This window comes from Syngnathus floridae, chromosome 6, assembly GCF_059516105.1.
Source record: "Syngnathus floridae isolate MCC-2025c chromosome 6, RoL_Sflo_1.0, whole genome shotgun sequence".
Taxonomy (NCBI): Eukaryota; Metazoa; Chordata; class Actinopteri; order Syngnathiformes; family Syngnathidae; genus Syngnathus; species Syngnathus floridae.
The window spans coordinates 7,360,106-7,384,852 of record NC_142418.1 but is presented as its reverse complement, the minus strand read 5'-3'; the positions used below and the strand labels follow the sequence as shown (position 1 = coordinate 7,384,852).

Sequence of the window (24,747 nt, the reverse complement as noted above, 5' to 3'; positions counted from 1 at the left end):
TTTTTTCTCCCTTAATTTAGCCAACTGTGATCCAGTTATCTTGCTATTTTCTGTAGCACTTCATTTGGGTGAGGCAGATCTCACTGATGACAGGGTGAGAGGTGGGGCTTTCCCTGGTATACTGTCAGCCAATCGCAGGGCATTTATAGACAAACAAGGAAGCTGAGAAAACACTCGGGTAGAACATACAAACTCCACATAGGAAAATTGAACCTGCGATTTGAACAGCGATTCTCAGAAATGTGAGGCAGAGAGAATCATTATTCCATCGCCCTCTCCTCTGATCTCGCGACAAAATTGGCTTGTCAAATCGAGGTCATGATGAACACAGAGCCAATTGATTCCACAATTTTAATATAAAGACAACCTACATTTACAATAAACACACTTTTTATGCGACAGGGCATTTCATAATAGTTTAACATATGGAGTCCATACAAAAAAGGTATACAATTATGACAGAAAACCTGTGAATCGGTGTCTTGGAATTGATTCTAAATAATAACATGAGGTTAGTGATCAAACCATTTGTTTTTTCTCATACCGGAGCCTTTCTCGCTGTTGGAGAGAATTTTCTTCTTGTACTGTTCCACCATTCTGTCAAAATTATCACTGCCCCTGTTCCTCGAATTCCTCATTGCTCCTTTAGTCTACAATGAGAGTAAACAAAAAAACATAAAATGTATATTTACTCTCATTCAAAACATTGTTACCAAGCCGAATAACTATGCAGATAACTTAATTAAAATTAATGAAAATACATTTGCTAGCTACATATTTTTATACACATTCTTTAATTTACTTGTTTGTTTCAAAGACAGCCATTATCGACTCATTTTCAAGGGGGCACACATTAGAAAATAAATCCAGTATACAAAATAATTAAGGATAAATTCAGGATTTAAGACAAAAACATTGATAGTACTCCATAAAAAAATGTTGATTCTAAAATATAGGTAAGGTGCTTTATAAACCTGATTTCCTCTTCGAGTGCTCTTCTCCATTTGCTGCGTTTGCCTCCCTTTTCTACTGACTCCATGCTGAGCTTTCTTGGGAGGCGGAGCCCTCTGCTTCCCTTTGTCACGCGCTCTGGAAGAGTCCAAAAGCTCGTAAGGAGTCAGCTCTTTAGTTTGTCAACAATTTATCACTATGGATGCAAAGAAAGCACTTTTTTTCAGACCGTGTTCGGTTACTATAATACTTCCAAATGAGTACTCATCGGTATTGAGTAACAACACTTGATAGCGCCATTACTTCTTGCAAGTGCAATGAAAAGGTTATTCAGCTTAATCAAACATTCTCACAAAACACTCTTCTGTTGAATAAAAATACCACTAACAAGTAGTCATTCCTGATAAATAAACTTTAATTTACATATTTTCTCTATCACTCTTGCAACACACTTCACTTATAAATGTAGGCTGGAGCACAAGACATTTCAGCTATTTTGCTGTCTCAGTCTGCGCCCTAGTGAGCATTATATAAAAGGCGTATATACAAAAGATGAGACAAAGAAGAAAAACAAAGAACAAAACGTCTGACGTGATGCCATAAAAACAATTCTGCTTTCAGAATTGGAGCATCCCTGCATATTGCAACAACTGTACCTGATCTTGGGTCCTCGGTGGGTCGGGAAGGGCAGCACTTTCCTCCGCTTCTTTCCGTTCTCCAGTTCCACGTGCTCCACTTCGGGCTTGGTCAGGAAACCGCAGTGCTGGTTGGGTTTTGGCTTGTTGTGAGGAGCTGATGCCGACCCTACGAGAGCAGATTGAACAGGGCCAAGAGACGGACATTATGGGCAAACGTGTCAGGACACTTGCCCATAAGACATACAGGAAGTGATAATGCAAGAAAATGTAGAGTGTGTTCATCTATGAAGTTTTGAGGTTCAAATTATTCTTCAGGGTCTTCATCTGAGTCATTCAGTATTTTTCTTAAAACCTTTGTCCCAGTTGTGTGTACATTTAAAAAAAATACATATACAGTATGTATGTATTATGTATTTTACGTGCATCTACATATAAGTGCCTATCTTCAATGTTATTTTCTAAGTGGATTCATTACTTTTTATAACATTCACATATTTACTTTTTTACATTAACTTATTACATTTTGTTTCATTAAATTATTATATAAAAATATTTTACTACATGAATACACATTTCAATGATTTGGCCTAATTCTCTCATGTGTTTTAGTAATATAATTATGTATCATTTTGCATTTACCCAATTAACAAAATACGTGTGTTTTAATAGTGCACAATTCTTTTAACTTTTTCAACAGTATTATTTTATTCACTTTTTTACTTCATCTTTTTGTCCTGTTGTTAACTGGCAATCGGTCCATTGTGGGAGATGCTTCATTACATGACCCAACTGGGATTGTACAATACAGAAAATGGACAGCTTTTAATTCTTGCAATAATTTTCTGCTTGTGTTTATTAATGTAATTTTTTTTTTTTTTTTTTTAATCAGTGACACTGTTCTAGAGCTACCTTGTTTGGTTCCTTTCCAGTCTCTGTTCGCCTGAGGTGTCATTTTGCCTTTTCCACCCTGTTTCCTGAAATTCTGTTCCTGAAAAAAAACAATCAATTAATCAATTGAGTTTAAAAACACACGCAATAAGCTCACCTTGTTTTTTTGCTGTCGCATTTCTTTGAGCTTGAGCTTGCGGGTATCTTCCAGGGAAAACTCCACAATAGGTCTCTGGAATGTGGCAAATCATAAAAAAATACACTACTTAATCAACGAGGCGCCGTCATGCCTGCTGATGCTTATCAATTCTCCATGTTTACATATCTTATAGTATATACTTTTATTCACACCCCACCCTAAAGAAACCTTGAGGCAAACCTTGAGTGTGCCAAAGATGTTGGGGTTGTTGTTGAGGTAGCGCAACGTGGACAGAGCGTGCTCGTGGTCTTGAAATTGGACGAAGCCATAGCCCAGAGACGTGCCCGTCACCTGACCTTTCTCGGGCTTCCTGTCATACATGACGCGACACTGGGAGAAAACATGTAAATACATATTGGTGAGGAAAATTAACAAGACTGCTCTCTTGTGGACATTTTGTTAAACTCACCTCTGGTATCCTGACGCCTTTGACGCTGGCGAACCCCTGCAGGCAGAGTGCGCGCAGCTTCTTGTTGTCTACAGATTTTGGTAGGTTGTGGACGCACAGACGATTCTTGGAGACAAACACGCTCATGTCCCTCAGCTTGGCCCTTTTTATATCTTCAAACTACACATACATGGCGATTAAAGGAATGAATGAAAGCCAAAAATGTTCATCCTCTTGCGAGCATTCCCTCACTCTGGCTCGCTTGATCATGTCTGCTTCGGACACACCCTCGGCCGCCTTGCTTCCGGCACGGATCACTGAAGGAAGACATCAAATTAATATGTAGTTAAATTCAATTCAATTTGAGATTTAATTTTTAAATGTTTAGATGTATTCGTACTAATTATTTCAAAATAGTTACAAATGTTCAAATTAAATAATTCATATGGAATAAATTATATATTTAAAAAAACTCACATCCTTCTCTGGCCAGATACAAGTTCCTGGTGCCTTTTTGCACTTTGACCTTTTTGTCCTTCAGCTTGGCAGCGTCATCTCTGCTCACAGCGGCCACGATCAGCAGCTTCCTCCCGTCCAGTCGAATTCCACCATCCTGCGACGAGGCACAGACATGATTAAAAGGTGACAATGTGACACTGGAGGCAAAAAAAAAATCCAATGCTTACTTCTGCTGTATCTTGCGCTGTGTTGATGCATCTGTCCGCCGCCTCTTTGGCTTTGAACTGAGCGAAGGCACAACCTGGAATAAAACAGCCGAGTCAAGTGAAGAACATGAAAGAGTGCGTCCCAAGTAATCACTTTTGGCTCAACCTTTCGAATGGCCCGTGTCTGAATGGCAAACAATCTTGATGTAGTTGATTTCCCCATACTGGAGCAGAAGTTCCTCCAGGTTTTCTTCCTCAGTATCAAATGACAAATTTCTGAAAAGTAAGAAGAGTCTGAGTGAAGGAGATTAACAACAACCAAGAGAAGAAAAAAAGAGCAAACCTGATGAAAACGGTTCTGCCTTGCCCCACATCTGAGGGAAGTGTTGTCTTAGACTTCTTTTGAGCTAGTGCAAATAGAAGAATGATTAAGATTTTTACCCACTATTTAAAACAACTTCAATGTGCTGTCCACCTATATTTTGTGTTGCTTGACTGTATAATACTGCCGCCTAGTGGTCAAGTTACGCACAACAGAAGGAGGAGGCACCGCAACGAATTGATCATGACGCAGTTCACTCTTGGCATACCATTTTCAATACGTTGTGATTTTTTTCATGAGAAAAGTGTATTAGAGTGGTGTTCCTTTATTTGTTCATTGTAAAATATCAACTATACCTGATTGGTGGCCATTGCACTCCTCATCATCATTCTCATCTTCATCCTCATCCGAATCATTCTCATCTTCATCCTCATCCGAATCATTCTCATCTTCATCCTCATCCGAATCATTCTCATCTTCATCCTCATCCGAATCGTCCTCCTGGGAATCGTCATCTTTTTCATCCTCCACCTCACTATCTTCTTCTTCTTCATCTTCTTCATCTTGAGCATCTTCACCATCGTCATCATCATCATCATCGGCATTTGACATTAACTCCTTGCTCTGTGATGCAGATGTTTTTGTATTGACCCTGTAGGCACACACAACCAATACAAGCGACTTAAGCATACAGAACATACATTCACGACTTGATAAGCAGAGTAATGATAGTGCTGCCTCCACAAGTGAAAATTAAATCCAGCAGCAATTTTTTCCTGACACCCAGGACCATCATTGGTGGAATAAGAATTAAGACAATTAATGCAGCTCTATCATCCTTCTCATTTTATCAAGCACCGCCTCCTGCTGTCGACCAAAAGTGCTGGCAAAGTTTGGCCACATTACATTGGTAATTGCGAGCCAAAAGGGCACGTTGATATCACTTTCGGTCAACAGCAGAGGGTAGTAGATTGTCATAATTTATTAATTGAATTCCTCTAATTTTGGTGACACGCATTTGAGACTCCTACTTCTTGTTGACTGCCTTTTGCTTTTCCTCTTCCTTGTCTTCAGCGCCAGCCTCATTGTTCGTTGTAGTCTCTGTGGAATCAACAAATTTATCTGAGGAAATTGAAACAAACCTAAACCTTTTGAAGTATAGCTAGCAGTATTTTTGCGCATTAGCTGTCATCACTCAAATTCCTCACATTCTGCCACCCGAAAGTAACCTGTTATTGACAACATTTATGAAAAGGGCTACATAATTAGAAATGTAACAAAGATCTCTACCTTTAGTGGATGTCCCCTGCATAGCAACATACTTGTCTTTTGGCACAGCCCAATCGACAGCCACTTGGCGGCCTTAAAATGAAACAGCGAGCCAACATGAATGCAGCCTTAGAATGTTGAAAAATACAGTTACTTCAAGATATAAATAAGAAATACCTTTAATTTCCTTCAGGTTCATTGCTTGAAGCGCTTTGGATGCCATGGACACATTTTTGAATTGGACGAATGCAAAACCCCGCATCTTACCATCTGTTGAAAGGCAAAAAAAAAAGTCAGTAAGAAAAAAGTCAAGTGTACCTCATATGTTCAGATGAGCACATTTTATCACATTTACCAGGCTTGAGAGGTATTTTGGCTTCAAGCACTTCTCCAAATTCGCCGAAAACCTGCTTGAGATCTTTCTCAGAGCACTACAAGACAAAACATCATGTCACCGAAAGACTTCTGACATGAGCTGTGAAAGAAGCAAGATGTACCTTAAAACTGAGATTCCTAATAATGAGTCGAGCTTTCAGGATTGTTTTCCTGATGTTTTTAAAGTTTTCCTCAGTTGCCTTTGGTGGCTGTGGCACTGCTGGCTCTGCTGGCACTGCTGGCACTGCTGGCGCTGCCGCTGCCGCATCTGGCTCTTTTGTAACTGAATATCAGAAGAAAAAAAAAACCAGAAAATACATCAGTATTAGATATTACTATGCGTTTAAGAAGCTCGGGGGCATCATGCACACCTTTTTTCTTTTCGTCCCGTTTGTCCTTCAATTTCTTCTTGGCCACCGAAACAAAAAGCTTCTTTCCATCGTAATCTTTTATGTCTTTCAACGCTTGCTGTGCATCTTTCTCCATGGCATACGTCACATAGCCAAATCCTCGACATGTTTCTGCACCTAGTTCAGAAAAAGACAGGCATGTGATAGATCTAGGGCTGTAACTAACGATTACTTTATTGGTCGATTAATCTGCTGATTATTGTCAATTTATTAATAAATTGGATATAAAACCAGGACATTATTTCAAACACACAGTATAGAATATGCACAAACCTAAAATGATTGGGATTAATTTTTTTGTTCAGTCCATCAGAAAATTCACAAAAATGTATCTTACTGTTTTCCAAATAAAAAGCAAAATTATCAGTCTGCATTCATCGAGGCATGGAAAAATAATAACTAAAAACACTCGTTAAGCAAGTTACCAGTGTGTTTTCTTGAAATTGAAATGTAATCGTTTTAGTACAGTTTGAATTAAAATTCAAACTATGTTCAAATTTCACATTAAGAGCCAACCTTCTATTTAATGATTTATTCGGTTAATCCCATATAATATTCCCTTTATTTCTCATTTACAATCCTAGTTTGATAGGCCAAAGAAGGACCAGTTCACCTTTCTCTTTAACCACGAAGCACTGCTTGACAGGACCAATCTCGGAGAAAATTCCCTCCAGGCGTTCATTCGAAGCTGACGCCGGCAACCCCTTGATAAACAGCGTACGAGTTGCCATGCTTGCTCTCTCTTCTGCCTCGCTGACGTTAGCACGACAATGCAAGGTTTTAAAAAATAGCAACGGTATGACTTCCCGATCGGTAATAAAACATCAAAAGTAAACCACTAAATATACAATACAATATTAATTATTACCGCGAATACAACGTTAAATAGATGCAATGTCTGCAACGAGTACGGCCAACTTTAGTCGCATGTTTACTTGACGTGGGCAGCCATCTTGGAAATGATTTGTCCGGAAGTCATCACAGCATCTTCTTTAGTGTTTATTTCTGCGCACGAATTTGCTATATATCGCCATCTGTCGCCCATGGTGGTGAAGCGAGTGTGGCGTCTTCATTTTGCTCAGTTTGTCCAGTTACGGGACATTGTTTCATTAACGTCGTTCGTTCGTGCCACATTTTGAACAAAAACAAGTAAAACGTGCTCTATTCCTCATTTTTTATCCTATTACTACAGGATCTGTAGACATGGAGAGTAGCATTGACTGGCTCGAGCGGCTCCCTGGTAGTGCAATGGGTATATACACTTTTAGCTCCTCTCCTACGTCATGGGTAGCGTGGCCGAGCGGTCTAAGGCGCTGGATTAAGGCTCCAGTCTCTTCGGGGGCGTGGGTTCGAATCCCACCGCTGCCAATAAACTTTTGTAATCGTTAATTGACTACAAACAATCGTTTATACATTTTAAAGTAATTAAATTGATAGTAGTAAAGGAAAACACATAAAATTTGACGCTCGTATACATTCCAATTTTATTTGGGAAATAATGTACAGTACACAAGGCGTGACATATTTCACAAACCGGAAATGTAAATAAATAGCAAAGTTTTCAAGACACATTGCGTCCACCATACATTCAATTGCATTTAATTCAAGAAACCAATCAAACCACTGTGGGAAACAGTTCCTGACAATCTCAATAGTGCAGTTGGAACTCAGTAACAGCATTGCTTATTGCTGGCAATAAGCGCTAATAGCACAAGCATGTTCCATTCTCCACAGGTTAACATGCTAAGTAGTCAAACCACTTTGAGTAAACATTCAAAAGTTTAAAGTAAACTGTGCACTGGAAATCTAGGTTTGAGCAGTGAAATTATGCAAATAGTTTTAGCTTCACACCCACATTATCCTCCTACAATTACAACTGCAATCTCATAGTGTAGTAATTAAAAAGATTAATAATTCTTCATCACACAGATAGAGAGCAGCACCTTGAAAGTAGTTTTTTTTTCTCTTTTTGCCGTTCCCAATTATTGCATTTAAAAGAAATAGTTTGGCTAGTATTGAAACCTGAGAAGTTCATCCCATTAACAGAAGTTGGAGCAGATTTGGCGTGAGAACTACATTTTGGCTTTGAGCGGAACAAGAGTGAGCGAGTGGAGGAAGGTTTCCAGAGTGTCAACGTACTCTTGCGGGTGGGCCTTCAGGTGGCCGGCGTGTTTGGAACTCTCCCATTTCTTGGCGGTGAGGGTTATGCCGCGACCCCGCCAGAAGTCGATTACTTCCTCCAGCGCACACGGATCACTCAGCGGGTCGTTGTTACAGTACAAGAATAGAGCGGGGGCGGTGACGGGAGAATTCCAGAAGACTTGGATGCTCCTGTTGTAGTAGTCGGTGGTTTGGCGCTTGAACGTGTTGAAGTACAGGAGGCTCATTTGTTTCACCGTCGTCTCCCAGCGTGGAAACATGATCTTGGCCACACCTGATTACACAAGACAACGCTTGCTTAACTGGACAGTACTCGGTCTGACACCATTGACTGAATAACATGATTAGATTACAAAAAACTACAACACCATGAACGCAAGGTGTACATTTCTAGAGGTGCAACTGACCTGAAGCCATCAACTCCACAGAGCCTGCCACCAGACTATCATAAATTTGTCCTTTTATCCTCTTGGTGAGTGTCTCGTATTTCTGCGGGTCCTCAGACACTAGAACCAGCAGCTGTGAGAAGGTGTAACCGCCGATGGAGAAGGCGTGCACGAGGAGTGGCCGCGATACAAAACGGTCACTGTGCAACAACTCCAGCAGCTTCTTGCCATGTTGCAAACTCCAGCGAGGCCATAGGAATTCTTGCACCTGCAAATGAAGAGCATGAGTGGACGGACGGACGGATGGATGGATGGACAGAGGCGGACGGATAGATACCTCACTCTCGACTACAAGTACATCAAAGCCGGTGCGAAGATAGAGCTCACAGTACTTGGCCACGGCCTGGGGACGCGCTCCCAACCATGGCAGCATAATTGTCAGAGGTGTCTGGTCCTCGCAGGTGTGATCCCTCGGCGTGGAGGCGACATGTTCGCTCATGTAGAAGGTGACATTTTTACCAAGGCGCTGACTGGAGAAGCTTCGGCGCAAGATGCACCTGGTGAGCATTGCTGATGCAGTTGCCGGTGGACTGATGGCAACAGGCTCCAGAGGGCTTTAGAGACATTATTGTCAACTACAAATGTGAAATTACTGGGAAATTGAATGAATGATGTTTCAAGTACTTAAGAGAAAGGTTGCACGCTTTAAAAAGAAAAACAAATCAACCAACTGTCAAGGACCTGCTGCAAATGACAACTACGGATGTCAAAAGTTGCTTTGACCGCCCTTTTATTATTAACGTTACAATGCACACCATAGTTAATGCGTTTATTATTGTTAGTTAACAGTTAACAAGTCATTACCAGGAAGTCAAAATTAGTTAAGGGAAGGTCAACTCAATGAATGTTGAGTCCCGTGTTTCACATCTTAGACTTAAAAGATTGTATACCTTGTCGACGACGATACTCCGGTCTGGAGTTTGCTTTAATTAACAGTCGAAAAGTTCAAAAACTTTTATTAGGGACTCGGATACTGTCTCGACAGGACACCCAAACATTAGCACTCGTCCTTTCCTTAGCGTTAACTTCGAGCGTCCGTAAACCCTGGTTTAATTCTGAAAGGCTTGGGAGATCGTTTTGTTTCTTAGCTGTAGATATAGGTACGCACCATCTCTTTCTTGTGGTCATCACAGTGAACGCGATCTAGCCCTGAAATAAACAAAACAAATATGTTCAAACCCAAATAAGGAACCCGTTTCCAGTTATCAAGTAAAAGTGCAGCATTGTTAGAGCGTAAAGCTTTCCTAATAAGACAAAATGAAGGTCAAATAACACCAAGTGCAGTCCATTCTTCCTTGCCTTGCATCATCTATTCCGAAGCGCAATGCTGCTGCCCCCTTTAAGAATAAAAAGAAAGGGAAACCAGACTGTCGTCCGAAATAAATCCTGCTTTTGACAAGTTTATTCAAAATCATATGGATTTGTCACGCATTAAAGTTGTGAGACGGAAGGAAGATTGCGGACGCAAAATAAATAACCACTTGCCTCGTTTGGATGGTCCTCTGACTTTTGAACTGCTGTGGAGCGTGAAATCAGCTGTCGACTTTAATTTAAAAAAGGACTGTTTAACTGAACAATATCGACTTGCACAATAAAAGCCAAGAATTTTACGTAACGTTTGTTCCTGGACCTGAGCGTCGACACGCCAGGAAGATGACAAGACGTCACCCACTCGTCACAAACAGAAAAATAAAAGCTTTCATCTGCAAGGTTACGTGAGCGATGTTGAGTTTACGTAGCACTTAACATTCTCCTCGGAAACTTTTATTGGATCGCTCTTGGTTTACCTGCAGGTTTAGCGCCAGGTGTCCTGTGACTCATATTTTGAACACCAACAAAATAATAAAAATTCCAATGTTGCGAGAGCTGATTGTTTCAAATTTAGGATTACATTAGAAAACGAAGTGAAGTAAAAATGTGTTATTTTATTTCAAAGTGAGCTACAACTGCGTGGCCTAACGGGACCTCTTACATATAGTCATTTCATTTTTCAGATTTGGGCAACTACATGAAGAAAGCCAATTTTGCCACAAGCCCTTTGTTGTCCCTATCTTTGCTTGTGCAGCTTTATTGTTGCATCTTGTTCTTCTCATTCCCTGTGGGACCCCACCCACCACCGGGGTCCCTGTTCACTTTGTCTTGCAGGATTACCATTTATCCAAACAGCCCCAATGGATTTAGACCACCAAGTATTAGACACCGATCATTTGGTGGCATCTCTCGCTGACCTCATGTGTTTAGCCTACCATTGTTCCTTTCCGGTCGCCTTACTCACGGCTGGCTTGATGCTTTCCTGTACCCTCCCTGGCTCGCTCAACAACGGATGGATCACACGGAAGGAAGGTCACGTTTTCGCTGCACTTACCAGCTGTGTAAATCCACTGAAATGTCATTAAATGTTTCTGTTGCTGTCAATGGTGGGAAGTATTTGTATTTTGTTCCATGAGTCTTTTATGAGTTTTATTCCTTCCATTTGATATCTGTATTTTCCACACCTTACGTTGACAAAATAGGCTCAAAAGTACAGACCGTTAGGCACTTTTAGCATTTGTCCTTGTTACAAATTATGACCACAAATTATGGACTATGTAGAACAACTATTTTAGAACATCCCAGGGAATTGAATTAGGCCACGAGGCCAGTATTCCCCCCCCCCCCCAACACCCGACATATGAGCCAGTTTCTGATGAATAGATCCTTGCTGTTTTTCATGCCAAATCCAAAAACTGGGCATATTAACGTCAGAAAGCAGTGTCACTCATTGGTCGAGGATACCTAATTTTAGCCCAATCAGATAGATTTCTGTCAAAATACAAGCACTGACTGATGATATTCACTCAAAATAGTTTTTTCAAAACCAAAATGACTGACTTCCTGTTTGAGTTTGTGCACGAGTTCTTCAGAGTTTTTCATGCATTCAGTTGTGATAAACACAACTTTTTGTCTCTCTTTCTAGGGGGGGCTGAAATTATGTTTTGTTCAAGACTCATGAAATTCACATAATACTTTTTTCAGGCATGGTATAACCACCAACAAGAAAACCAGAGCGCTTAGAACTTTTTTTATTCCAAAAAAATATACACAAAGAGTAAATCTTAGTTTGAGAACCTCTGCCTCATGTCTCTTGTTTCGGTGTACTAGCAGTCTTCTATACAAGACTACTGCTGCGACATCTCAACATGCCCCCCAATAATCATAATAGTCATAGTAATTTTAAAATGCAACAATGTGAGCATTATCACACACCTCTGCCTAACCCACTGCCATTATTACGCAATTATTATGCTTTGCTATTCAAAGAGAGCTTTCTTCTTTTGCGTGTCTGCCACTTTAGCTCAAAGGCCACAACAGCATCAGCTGTCAATAGTATCCAGCTCTGTGTATTGATCATTAGACAACAGTTGGCTACCGCCTGCTTTTGTGGCGGTCGGTTGACGAGTCATGTCATCTGACATGATTGATTTGACTTGACCGCGAACACACATATAGACAAGGTTAGGATTTCAAACTTGGGCTCGTCGGTCAAAGCCAAAGTTTTAAATTAGGTTTTCAAGCCTGGATTAGGTTTTTAATGTAGGGCTCAAGGTCAGAGTTAAATATTTAAGTTCGGGGTTCAACTTGGTGTTTCAAATTGGGGCTTCAAGCGAGGATTAGTCATTCAAATAAGGGGCTTGAAAAGGGTAAGAATTTCAAAGTAGGGTTCCAAGGGTTGGGCATTCAAGATAGGATGTCTAGCTCGGCTTTAAGTCAGGGCTAGTTATTTAAAACCCTAACCCTAGTTTGGAACCCTAATGTGAAACTCTAACCTGAGTTTTAAACCCTCGTTTGAAACCCTAACCCTAGTTTGAAACCTTAAACCTAGTTTGAAACTGATCATAGTTTGAAACCCTAGTTTGAAACCCTAACGCTAGTTTGAAACCCTAACCCTAGTTTTAAACCCTAATTTGAAACCCTAATCCTAGTTTGAAACCCTGACCCTAGTTTGAAACCCTGGTTTGAAACCCTAACCCTAGGTCAAATTGAAACCCTAGTTTGAAACCCTGACCTTAGTTTTAAATCAGGATTCAAAATTAGGCTTTCCTGCTTGTGTTAGGGTTTTAAACAAGGATTAGGCTCTCAAGACAGAGTTTCATGTCAGGGTTAGGCACTCAGGTTAGGGCTTCAAATTAGGGTCTCAAGCCTAGGTTTGGATTTTAAACAATAGTTTGAGTTGAATGCAAATGGAGTAAATTGAAAATGTAGATCAACTGTCAATGTGTGGAGTGAGTGGGCCTTATCTGCAAGAGGTGGGGTCTACAACTGTGTGTGTGTGTGTGTGTGTGTGTGTGTGTGTGTGTGTGTGTGTGTGTGTGTGTGTGTGTGTGTGCGCGTGTGTGTGTGTAGATACAAAAAAGAGCGCACTACGCTGTGAGAGTGCAGTTATGCAGCGATCCAGTGTTGGAAGCAGCAGAGTGGATTCCGGATGAGGTAAGAATGCTGAAACAGTTACAATCTATTCTAGCTGTGCTCGTGTTTTTTAATGTCTGTGGTTATTTTGCCTCTAGGAGGACAAATTATCAATCCAAGATGTGATGTGGGAATTTACAGAGCCTCACCATGCTTTTTAAATGGAATCTTTACCTTCTATTATGGCTTCTCTCATTTCATGGTGCGTTGCTAACGGGAGAACATCCCAAGGGATCCTCACGTGAAGCTTTTGATTCTGGAATTGAGGAAAACATACTCGGACGTTCCTCAAATCCATCTGTGAGTTGGGACTACGGTTGGCAGGGAGCTCTCGGTGAATATAGTGATCTTGAGGAGGCTTCGGAGACAACGCCATCACATCGAAGGGACGAGGAACCAGAGACTGTGAGTGCTGCAGAAGTTACCTCATCATTAGCTTCTTCAACAGATGGCATTATCTTGAACGTTTTCCCAACTGAGGAACCCGCTCCAGATCTTACATCCGACAAGCAGAAAGGCACTCCACATGGCAGATTGGGAAGGAATGTTACAACAACATCAAAAGCTGCCTTTGACTATGTGATTCCAATTAGAGGAGCTAACACAGAGACAGAAAGAGGTAACATTTCTAGTTGACTATATTAATGGTTTAACCGTAATTATATCATAAACTATGATCTCAAAACACTTGATCAAAATGAATGACTTACACATTATTTTATTTTGACAAAAAAATGCACATACTTGAAGTATGACTCTCCACTAATGAACCAGGCTAAACTTACTTTGCAGCTTAACTTGGTGAGCTGGAGCAGCAGAGTGACCATGCGGTTAAGCATATCTGCATGACAATTCTGAGTTTTGGGATTTTGCTTCCTCCCACATCAACATGCATTCATTAAAGAAATTGAAATTTCCATAGGTGTAAAAAGGAATGTTTATTTTTGTGTGGCAAAAGGCTGCCTGGGATCCGTAATTATTCCCAGGAAAATCACATGGTGTTGTTGGATGAGAAATAGATAGAAGACCAAAACTAGGATGCGTTCCATTTGTAACCACTAAAAATACAGAGCATTAGCATTGCTTTTTTTTTCATGATGAGTTGCATATCACTCGTCAGAATCTCTTTGAAATGATTCAATAACAACGACATACAACAACCACTCAGTATATTTCTATCCGGGCAAAATGGGAGCGGCGGAGAAGTCGATATTGCCTCACTCTTATGCGCACTCGTTACTTGCGCTTGCTCCCCACTCTCTGTGTGACCCACTTACAAGCCTGTTCTGTTTTATAATGGATTAACATCACGTACTCCACTTCATTTCTATAGCGTACATCACCGGAGAAGCTGCATCTTCATAGCAACAACAATCCTGGAGTCAATCCTCACAAGTCCAAATAAATCCTTTAGTCTCTCCTTTCAAAGGTTTCTGTGTTTATAAAATATTTGACATGTTTTCATCAGAATCTCTAAAATATGTAAGAGCTACAGCACGTTCACGCCTATTTTTATAGCAATGCTAAAATTAGCTTGTTTTGTGGGGGAGGTTTTGGGTTTTGTCACATGCAAATGCGTCACTCCTCATCAGCCATGCATTTGCACATGCAACATACCACAAGTGGTGAGCTGATCAACATCGGAATTGGTCAATATCAGAGGCTCCACCCACTCCACTCCCTTGACCAGGCACTGGCAAGAAAGACCTTTCAGAACAAAAATCCAGTATAGCCCAGGACTGCTTGATGTCCATGGTTAACTCAGCTGTTCTTGTCATTTGACAGATGGGGTCCAAGGTGCTGATGATGACCAGCAACTCCCAAAGCCAAGTGGTCCTCTTCGGACATCGGTCACAACAGCAATCCCAACATGGACTCCCAACATATACCAGGATGAATTTCCACCCAGTGACTCCCTGGATCCCGGTCTGGATCATAGTCCTGCCCTTTTTGTTCCTCTGTACTCGGACTGGAACACCGCTCTCGCCACGTGGGGATTTGCCTGGGAAGCTCACATCTACGGTCTTGGGTCTGTCTTTACAGTGTTTGGCCTGATCTCAGTGGTCTGCCTGTTGGGCCTGCCATTCCGGTGTCCATCTGGAAGCCACTACTTTGCGCTGCTGCACTTGTTCCTCGGCGGATTCGCAGGAATTCAGGCTTTCGGCTTGCTCTATGACGCTTACAGACATCAAGACCGTCTTCCTCCTCTGAGCTCTCTGCTGCTCTCTCAGCTTCCATTCCCTTGTCTGATATCTGCTTTCTCCCTTGCCTTCTTCCTTCTTTCTTTGCGCTCCCGCAAGCATCCTGCCCTTTCACTGGCCATTTCCCCCTCGCTGTCTGCCCTCCCCAAACCTTGCCTCCTGCTGTCTTCATCCCTGGTGCACTTTGGTGTTTCCCTAGGCTGCATTGGCATTCTCCAGCTCTTTCACAGCATCCCCGCTATTGTCCTCCTTGTCCCTCAGGGCGTCTTTGTGTGCTTGGCACTCTTTCTCTCAAGCTCCTTTGTCATCTTCTACTGTCTGGTACAAGTGGACACCAAACACATCTACAGGCTGGAGGACAATAGGGAGTGCGGCGGATCTCCTGAGTTGACGCATCCCCTCAGTTGCCCTTTTGCAAAAGTGGAAGATTGGGGGCGAGCAGCAGGTGCCGGAGTCTGGGCCTCCGTGTGTTTGTTAGGATGCGGAGGCCTTCAACTCTATGGAATCTTACACGCTCTTGGTTTCGGCGGGGTGGAAAGCTACGGCTTCCTGCCCTGGCCCTGGTGGGGATATCAGATCGGATGCCGGCTGTGTGAGGCCGGAGTATGTCTTGGTTTGTCTCTCATCGGCACGCATCCTCTGTTCTGTCATAACAAGTCTTTCAAGGCTCATCCCAGGCCGAGGTCTTGGTCTCGACTGTCCTGTAGCTCGCCCTCGCGTGGGATGTCCTTGCCCTCTCCGGGGCATGCAAATTCACCCGACATACCACAGAAGATGGTAGAGTGCGGTGTCACGACAAAGGGACAGTCGGAGGTTCTTCCGCTTGGTTTGATGGTGGATTCTTCCGCAAATGGTCTTGCTTACATCTCTTTACCAAACCAATCCCAGACTACTTCACTACCGACACCTGCGAGTCCAGTGCACAAGCCAAAAAATGTCAACTTTCAGCTATCCTCTCTGAGTTTAGGGGCTGACTCTACTGCGGACCTACGACCTCCATCTCCAATAGACTTGTCCCGCAGTATCGACCAGGCTCTCTTCGGTGAATCCCTATTTTCTCAGAGTATATTTGGCTCGCCGAGACTCTTTCCCAGTTCCTCCAGCCATTCAATGGACTCTGCTGAACAAGGCACATCGAAACAAGGGCCCGCCTCTGCGGAAAGTTGTCTTTATCGAACCTCTTCCTGTGGAGAGCTGGACCAGGAGAACAAGTCTAAAACTTCCCAATCTCTCGGTATACTGAAAGCTCACAACAAAGCACCGGTGTCATCAGAGCAGCCTGATTGGAAAGGAAGCATTTCCGGTTCAACGCTGGCCTTGTGTAGCAACGCCAAGGAGACAAGAAAGCTACGCTCCAATTCCTGGGCCAACAGAGGGCAAAGCGTGGCGCACAACAACCTCCCACGCGCCATCCCTCACTTGTCTTACTACAGACGATACCGAACCTTGAGCGCCACCTCTAAGGATAGCCAGGGATCTGGACGACTGGCGGGGACTAAACACCTTAGCGACAGCAAGCAACTGGAATGGGATCTGGCTGTGCAGGCAGAGTTTGTCAATGTTTGCAAGCAAATTGACACTTTCAGCATTTGCAGTGACACCATTGAACTGTAGTTTTACACACATATATATATAAATGTAATTCATGAGTTTATGATTTTTTAATTTAATATTTTCTCAAGGTGGTGGTGACATTCATCGTGAATGATTCACGTGACAAAATTAGGTACACTTTTGCAATCTAATGAAATACAAGAGCAACAATTGTGTCTTTTTGTGCTAGCAATGCTCTGTTTTGATTGACACTGTCAGAGAAATGTATTAATATATTTTTTTCTACATAAAATGAGCAATATCTTAGAACAAGAGTGTGCGATCAGTGTCATCTATTTAATCAATGTGCACATTCCAACAATCATTCACACACACGTACACTCACAAAACGGGCCCTTTCACGGCACATACTGTTGAATTTGCACCTAACTGTGCAAGTGAGATGCGAATAAAGGAATGTACAATGTCGATTTTTCTCCAACAGTAAGCAAAAAAGAAAAAAAGTTTTTCAATAAAATACATGTTTGTGATGCCTTCCTTTCATGATAAAATAAATTGTTACAATTTCAGAGCACAAATTGTTTTGATTTTTATGTACCTGAGTTTCTAGGCAATACACACTCAGTGGACACTTAATTAGGTACAGCTATACAATTGTCACCTCTCGTTATTATGCAATGCAGTTTTATGCCACTGCAAACTATAACAATAATAAGATTGTTCAATTAATATGAAAATATAGTATTATTATCATCTAAACTTTACAAATATATTATAATATAATTCTTGAACTCAGTAGATTGTTTAGACCAGGACTCCTTTCAGAGTGTGGCTGGTTAGGTGACTTATACTCAGGTTCAACTTGTATGTATTAAAATTAAAATTGATGGCAGCAACGTCCGCTTCTAACTATGGAAACTTTTTTTATTTAGTTGGAAACAACTCACTCTATAAAGAGAGTACCGCATTGTATTGTGGCCAAAGGTAAAAGCCTCATTTTACCTTCTTGTGTTGTAAAAAGTAAAACCTTGCTGAAATATGAAGGAGAGACTTTAATAGTCTTTTCACGTGGGCGTCGTTCGTCTGCTCAACAGGGCCGGCGTGGGCACATCCGGTCCCGAGCGGGCGTTTCCTTTTCCTCCGGCCTCAGTAAAGTCGTTTCTCATAACTGCAAGTGAACAAAAATGTATGAAAATTGGCATATAATGACATCATCACACTGTACTTGTATATCAAACGAATAATTCCTAACCGTTATGCCAAGTGTGCAAAATGATCATTAAATTTCGACAAAAGTCATTAATCATTTCGAATAAATAATGTATCTCTGGTCACCTATCTATGCCAGCAACAAATAGTGACAGTCAAACAATGAAATGGTCAGAAATGACAAATAACCTCTAAAAAAATATATGTGTTTTTTAATTTTTCAAATTTTTGTAAACTTACTTTTGTTTGGTGTATCTATTTTAAATATGTGCCTTGGCTTGGCGAGTGAGAAACAAGTCATGGATTGTTCGAAAACATGGAGAAAAAAAAGCAGCATGATGTACTTACATGGAACAAAGGAATATCTAATATGACAGCATGAGTAAGAAGAGGAAGAGAGAAGACAGTATGATGTTTCATGGCCATTGCATCCATCAATAGGACTGAATAAGATGAGTTCAAAACAGAGGAGTGGTTGGCCTCAAATTGGGTGAAAAATACACACAATGCAAAATGAAAACTTTGAGGGTAAATGTTTCATAAAATAACTTACGAGTGAAGGCCGTGCACTCCGCCTTCCATCTGCGCAGACATTGTTCTCTTCTCAAACTTCAGCTCTCCAGAATACATCATCGAGCTGAGTTGAAAACAAGCAGTACCAAACTTTATCCAGAAGGTGGTAATGTTTGTCTTTGTTTCAATTACGTTTAAGCCATATGACAGATGATTGCGTTCTCAGAATTTGACCTTACATCAAGTGATGCGAGAAGTCAATGTTAAAAGTTTTTAATGGCGAAGAATAGTCATTTAATTGCAAAATGAATTTGTTACTATGCTGAATCTTATTCTTACAGAGTAAGCACGCAACTTTCTGTTCATACAAATTGCAAGATGGCACACACTATAAGTGTCCTACTTCAGCAGTTGGTCTTTCATTATTACTTTTCTTACCGTAAAATTGACAAACTTTTAGCTCCGATGTCCTGGCAGCCATGCTGGATGCCAGCAATGAGGTACGGCACAAACTTCTGGATAGAGCCTTTGTCTTGGACTGACCCTGATACACCTTGAGCCACCTTCACTTTATCTCCCTCGCTGGACACACATAAAAATGATGATGATGTCAAGAAATAACATCATGTTTTTATACAGGAAAGAAAAAGGCCACCAAAACCCACCTGAAGTAGCGTTTCTGACTGTTGTTTTTCTCCATGGCATCCAAGGAGCCCATTCCTCTGTACTTTTTCAAACGCACTCCATCAGAAAAAAAATATTCTCCTGGAGCCTCTGTGGTCGCCGCAAGAAGTGAGCCCATCATCACTGAGTGTAGAAAATAATAGTAACAAAAATAGAGGAAACAAATGTCAGAATGATGGCATTTGCACACCGCTGCAAATTATTACCAGATTTAATACGTATGATTTCTCAGATTACAGTCTCAATAAATGCTGCATTGTTACCTTCATAACTGCTTTTTTTTTTTTCTTGTTCAATTTACATTGTGCACGTGTACCTGTGGATGCTCCCAGAGCCAGCGCTTTGACCACATGCCCAACGGTCTGAATGCCCCCGTCCGCAATTACGGGCACTCCAAAGCGGCGGGCATATTCTGCAACTTTGTACACGGATGTGCCTTGGGGACGCCCGCAAGCCATGACTATAAAGCCAAAAACAAAACTAAAGTTGACCATCTCTGGTGTCTTTGTCTTTGTGTGCTAGCCATTAATTCAGACAAAGTATGCTAGCCTATATTTCTGAGCCTGATGTGAAAGTGTGTTGTTTGTGTTGTATAACGAGCCTATGAAAAACAGTTTATGGTTGTTTACATGCTAGCTGTTTGCACAAATCATTATTATTTACCTTCCTGGGTGATGCAGATGGAGCCGCAGCCCATGCCCACCCTGAGGGCATCCACACCAGCATCAATAAGGTTCTTAGCCTGAGCAGCTGTCACCACTAAAAAGAGACAACCATGTGAAGAAGTGCCAACAATGATCTGTAAATGAAGATCTCAGTAAAGTAAAAAAAAAAAAAAAAAACTCACCGTTCCCACCAACCACCTGGAGTTCAGAGTACTTTTGTTTGATATAGTTGATCATGTTGATTTGGTAAACAGAGTTACCCTGGGAGGAGTCCTAGTAAGAAGAAATTTCCCATGTACTGCTTGTTGTTTTATTTACTGCATAAATTTGAGCTTGATCAAAGTGCTGTCAAAACCCACCAGGACCACCACGTCCACCCCCGCCTGCATGAGGAGGTCCAGTCTGTACTTGTCATCTTCCCTGGTGCCGATCGCTGCCCCGCAGAGCAGCTGCTTGCGGGAGTCCTTGGAAGCCAGAGGGTAGTCTCTGTTCTTCTTCAAGTCAGTCCGGGCGATGATGGCCACCAGCTCGTCACTGTCATTGACGATTGGAAGCTTACCTAAAAAAGTAAAAGATGTTTGGGTTCAAGTCGTGATTATTTATCTTCTCCCATAGCACGTTTACCTTTTTTGCTCCGTTGTAAAATGTCATTAGCCTCTTTTAGCGTGACACCAGCGGGTGCGACTACGAGATCCTCCCTTTTTGTCATCGCCTATGAAAATAGGTCAGACTGAATCTAAATAACGAGATTAGCATTTCTTGGAACTCAATATGATAAGCTGAATACACACCTCCTCGAGGGGTCTGTCGTGGTCCTTCTCAGACAGGAAGTCAATGTCTCTGGAGGTCACGATGCCCACCAGCTTGCTTCCCATCTTGCCGGTCTCCGTAACAGGGATGCCAGAGAAACCGTGGCGGATCTTAGCCTCGAAAACATCACCTACCGTGTGTCTTGGGCTCATTACCACAGGATCCGTGATGAAGCCCTGCTCAAATTTCTGACAAGAACAAAATATGTCAGAGTAAAAAAAGCGTCAATGGGTTTTAAGCATGCTTTCAGAGGGTCGTGTTTTTCGTTAGTCTTCTCTGGTCTAACGAGTTTAGTGGTCCAACCTTCCCCTGTTTGGTTTCTTTTCAACAATGACCAGAAAACCTAAAATACACTACAACAAAGAATGATATATGGTCTTGTTGAGTATTCACACCTGACCAAAAAAGCACATCCATGGAGGAAAAAGCAGTGTGAAAAGAAACCAAACAATGGGAAAACAAGAATAAAAACGTGCAAATTAATATTTATTTATTTATTTTTCAAAACCTCATTTGCTGCTTGTAAATGGGGTAAATGGTATCATTCATATCTTACCTTGACTTTGCGCACCTCATTTGCCTGGAACTCAGCTGTACAGTTATGATGAATGATTCCAATCCCTCCCATCAACTGAACCAGGCCAAACAGAGACAGCAGATACTTTTTTTTAGTATGATGCAATCAGATGGATAAACTGGATGAACAAAAACATGCCACAGAAGCACAAGGCGGCACTCACTGCCATAGCAATGGCCATGGATGACTCTGTGACTGTATCCATGGGAGATGAAATGAGAGGCGTCTTCAGGGTGATCTTCCGTGTTAATGCAGAGGTTAGGTCCTGCAAAACCGCGGCAATTGACGCAATACAACGTGAGTTTATCACACGATTGCATGGTCACAAAGGTGTGTGCGTTGATGCTAGATGATTACATTTTCAAACACATCGCAGAGTTGTATCTGCAGATCATTTGTTAGTCAAATGCTAGTTTTCTTTCAATACATGCAATGAATCCAAAAGCCAACCCCAGAACATTAGAGACCAAATTCAAGCTTGAGGTTGCGGGACGCAGGTGTGCGATTTCAGTGAGCATCTGCTTTCAGACAACAACTCATGCGACGTGCTGGAAATCAGTTTAATGTCCCAGCTGAGTTTGCGAAGGGAAAAACATGGCAAGGATAATAAGCATGCGATACCACCGGTGCAAATTGCAAGAGTGACACAATGCAGTGTGGTTGATTTTTCACTAAATAAACTGCGGTCCATGGTTGCAGATACTCACCACCTCATCAGAAGTAAAATCAATGAAACCAGGCAGGATCAAGAAGTCACTGGGAAAGGGAGACAAAATACAGTATTGTATGTATTTGAATGACCCGGTACTTCTGTTATGAATTGGCATGATGTACTGTAAATAAAACTGACTGGAGTGTGCTTTTTTTGTATTTTCACCAAATTACCTCAGACCTTTTATCAATTAAGATGATATTGTGACAAGTATGTCTCTTTTAAACTCGCTAAACATGCAAAGATTCCCTTATTGAAAACATTAATCTTCCAATCCAAATGGAAATACTCTGAATTTATCCTCTTGACACCGATAAACCCCGCAAACAGCCATAAAGGAAACGAGTGACCCGATTATCTCTCGCGCGCACACACGCATGCTTTTAACATCCACTCAGCACTCAGTCATCCTTGAAAGTATGCGACTCAAAATAATCCTCCATACAAAACCCATGCAGATATGTTATCACTGACAAGATTACACAGTTAATGGAAGACAGTGCAAAACTCCGTGTTGCACTTTCTATGTCAGCTGGGGAAATGTTTGCGGTGCGCACGCCTCGTTGGCATCCCTTACTTGTACGTCAGCCCATCCCCGATGGCAAAGAGCTGTTGTGCCGTCAACCCGTCCTCGGGAACGTAGCCTGTGCCTCCGGAGATCAAGTAGTCGGCCATGCTGAAATACAAAACACACGCTCAAAATTTGTGGAGCTTTTTGGAATAATTGTAAAAATAAAAAAAAAATAAAAAGGCACAAAGGTTGTGTGGCAGAATCTTAATACCGCTGACTGACCTGAACTGATGACAAAAAATGGTTGCCTTTGAGTTAGCCAAGATAATTATTTTTCTATTAAGTAATTTAGTGACATAATTGCTAGCCTATCCATCAAAACAAATGTGCACAACACTAACTTGAGCAACATAAAATTGAAATAATTAAGCGCTTCCTCAATGATCATGTTAATTACGCTTGAATTTTCAGTCACTGCAAATCTGTCACATTAATAGCGATTTTCCACCTCTTCTAAGGTCTGCCCTCTTTACAAGTGACACTCCACTTGCAAGAATGTTTTTTTTTTTTGTCTCTCTTGACTTCTTTGTCCTGCACACATGCTTGTGCCAGATCCTCCTTCAAATCATCACAGAAAAGGCTAACAAAAGGAATCTGTCCATTAATGGAAACTCCTTCTAACACACTTAAGACAGAAAGCTCAACGGGGTAAGAGGATTTAGGTGCGTGATAAACAGACTTGTAAATTTGCAAAGCAAAAGCAAACCAAGGGGAAAAGTTCACAGTTACATCAGGGAGCCAAAAAAGGATTGCAGAACAAATATTATTGGGTCACTGATTGCAAGAGTAAAAAGTAATCGTATTGAGCATCAATATAATTGTTTGTCATTACAAGGCAGACAAAAACGTGGACAGTCATTCACATTCGCGACAATCGACAATAGAATCTTCAATGTCTGTTTTTTTTTTTTTTTTATACTTTTGTAGGAAACCAGAAAACCAATGCAAGCCTCAAAACCTGGATTACTGATACCTGGAAGGTCAGAACTGTGAGGTGGATATGCTAATCACAAGGTCGTCATGGTGCCCAAGGCAATACCATTCACTTCCTAGGGTGCTTGTCCTCATTAGAGTCATTAGCAAGCTAGAGTCTATCTCATCTGATTTTGGTTGAGAGATACGGGACAACCTGGATTGTGATGAGGTCTAGAGAGAAATCCGAGATCCAAACCCAGAAACTTTGTGCTGACCACCTGCCCCAACTTTAATTTGCTTGAATGAGTTTGGGCTCAGGGAGGAAGTAGAGACCTAATTCCAGATGGAAAAAGTTGCTTTACGTTTCGATGCAAAGTGATGTTCAGGTCAGTGCAGGCAGCAGTGCAGACTAACCTCTCTGGCTCATACCCGGCTTGGATACGCGTGGCGCTGTACCGCTGGGCAGCCGTCTCGTGCCCGTGGCTGTGCGTTGTGGAGTGGGCGTAGGTGCCATGATGGAGGGGCTGCTCCCCGTCTCTGCTGAGCGGGCGAGGCCGTGCCGGTTCCATATCCCCCACAATCCTCCTGTAGTCAATCTGATAGTTGTCCCTCTCCCCGTCCCCGAAGCGTTCATAATTATGACCCTCCATCTCAAGAAAACCCTATGACCATTCGAGGAACGTCGGCTCCGAAGCAATGTCTTGCGATTAGAAGCACACATTCATAGCCAAAGCTTGGAGTGCGTGATCACACAAACACCTTTCAGGCACACCTGTCATGGCCTGAAGCTGTCCTGTCATCTGTTTCGCCGCCATCACAGCAGGACCTCAATGAAGTTAAAGTGTCAATTTAAGTCCTCAAAAGATGAATCTGAATCCAGTCTCTTAGTGTTCATCCTAGGGAAGACTTTTAAGTTGTTATCAAGGAACCCATGTTTATTTCCCCTGTAAGGTCCCGGCGGCATGAGCAGCAGCTGAGGATGGGCGTCAACTCTCAGGCGGCAGGAGATCTGTCCTCCCTTGAGGTCCTCCCGCCCCACAATGTCAGTGCTGATTGGTTATTCCTGAGGTTATTCCTACTCACAAGCTTCACGCTACTGTTCTCCTGGAGCCGGCGGAGCTTAAGTCTGTTTCTGACAGTAGCGGACGTCACTCTGCTTCAAAGAGGATTGGGAGCGTT

General features: G+C 41.9%; 4 protein-coding genes and 1 non-coding gene across 13 annotated transcripts; 2 read left to right on the top strand and 3 right to left on the bottom strand.

Moving 5' to 3' along the window:
• Positions 1–337: 337 nt before the first annotated feature.
• rbm28 (RNA binding motif protein 28) lies at positions 338–7,090 on the bottom strand. 2 transcript variants are annotated; one of them, XM_088379401.1, is made up of 21 exons: positions 6,719–7,090; positions 6,067–6,222; positions 5,818–5,978; positions 5,676–5,751; positions 5,498–5,590; positions 5,342–5,413; positions 5,083–5,152; positions 4,468–4,703; positions 4,408–4,437; positions 4,073–4,136; positions 3,896–4,005; positions 3,751–3,824; positions 3,542–3,677; positions 3,317–3,381; positions 3,086–3,244; positions 2,857–3,006; positions 2,635–2,709; positions 2,499–2,577; positions 1,608–1,755; positions 975–1,089; positions 338–650 (listed from the first exon to the last, which is right to left on the bottom strand). In XM_088379401.1, exons 1-21 carry the CDS (start codon positions 6,834–6,836, stop codon positions 513–515), a joined length of 2,325 nt encoding a protein of 774 aa, XP_088235527.1. In that variant the 5' UTR covers positions 6,837–7,090; the 3' UTR covers positions 338–512. The 2 variants fall into 2 exon arrangements, with proteins under 2 accessions (XP_088235527.1, XP_088235526.1); XM_088379400.1 differs by having other exon boundaries at positions 4,408–4,703.
• A 301-nt stretch (positions 7,091–7,391) lies between these two features.
• Positions 7,392–7,473, top strand: trnal-aag (transfer RNA leucine (anticodon AAG)). Its single transcript has one exon. It is a non-coding gene; the product is annotated as a tRNA-Leu (tRNA).
• Positions 7,474–7,564: 91 nt separating this feature from the next.
• On the bottom strand, positions 7,565–10,392 carry LOC148396252 (transmembrane protein 53). Of its 3 annotated transcripts, XM_088378793.1 has the most exons (6): positions 10,197–10,392; positions 10,011–10,048; positions 9,820–9,860; positions 8,989–9,265; positions 8,673–8,919; positions 7,565–8,539 (listed from the first exon to the last, which is right to left on the bottom strand). In XM_088378793.1, exons 3-6 carry the CDS (start codon positions 9,837–9,839, stop codon positions 8,178–8,180), a joined length of 906 nt encoding a protein of 301 aa, XP_088234919.1. In that variant the 5' UTR covers positions 9,840–9,860; positions 10,011–10,048; positions 10,197–10,392; the 3' UTR covers positions 7,565–8,177. The 3 variants fall into 3 exon arrangements, with proteins under 3 accessions (XP_088234919.1, XP_088234918.1, XP_088234920.1); XM_088378792.1 differs by lacking the exon at positions 10,011–10,048 and having other exon boundaries at positions 10,197–10,391; XM_088378794.1 differs by lacking the exons at positions 9,820–9,860; positions 10,011–10,048; positions 10,197–10,392 and adding an exon at positions 9,602–9,796.
• On the top strand, positions 10,054–17,479 carry prrt4a (proline rich transmembrane protein 4a). Of its 3 annotated transcripts, XM_088378786.1 has the most exons (5): positions 11,510–12,205; positions 13,095–13,178; positions 13,256–13,562; positions 13,638–13,776; positions 14,943–17,479. In XM_088378786.1, the coding sequence occupies exons 3-5, from the start codon at positions 13,308–13,310 to the stop codon at positions 16,970–16,972; spliced, it is 2,424 nt and encodes an 807-aa protein (XP_088234912.1). In that variant the 5' UTR covers positions 11,510–12,205; positions 13,095–13,178; positions 13,256–13,307; the 3' UTR covers positions 16,973–17,479. The 3 variants fall into 3 exon arrangements, with proteins under 3 accessions (XP_088234911.1, XP_088234912.1, XP_088234910.1); XM_088378785.1 differs by lacking the exon at positions 11,510–12,205 and adding an exon at positions 10,054–11,054 and having other exon boundaries at positions 13,256–13,776; XM_088378784.1 differs by having other exon boundaries at positions 11,511–12,205; positions 13,256–13,776.
• impdh1a (IMP (inosine 5'-monophosphate) dehydrogenase 1a) lies at positions 17,001–24,742 on the bottom strand. Of its 4 annotated transcripts, none has more exons than XM_088378789.1 (16): positions 23,998–24,742; positions 22,660–22,758; positions 22,078–22,126; positions 21,534–21,635; positions 21,350–21,424; positions 20,775–20,981; positions 20,608–20,695; positions 20,343–20,542; positions 20,166–20,256; positions 19,982–20,077; positions 19,635–19,778; positions 19,300–19,441; positions 19,073–19,216; positions 18,675–18,758; positions 18,470–18,486; positions 17,001–18,080 (listed from the first exon to the last, which is right to left on the bottom strand). In XM_088378789.1, exons 1-16 carry the CDS (start codon positions 24,216–24,218, stop codon positions 17,977–17,979), a joined length of 1,863 nt encoding a protein of 620 aa, XP_088234915.1. In that variant the 5' UTR covers positions 24,219–24,742; the 3' UTR covers positions 17,001–17,976. The 4 variants fall into 4 exon arrangements, with proteins under 4 accessions (XP_088234915.1, XP_088234913.1, XP_088234917.1 ...); XM_088378787.1 differs by having other exon boundaries at positions 23,983–24,740; XM_088378791.1 differs by lacking the exon at positions 23,998–24,742 and adding an exon at positions 23,627–23,778.
• Between the last annotated feature and the right edge of the window lie 5 nt (positions 24,743–24,747).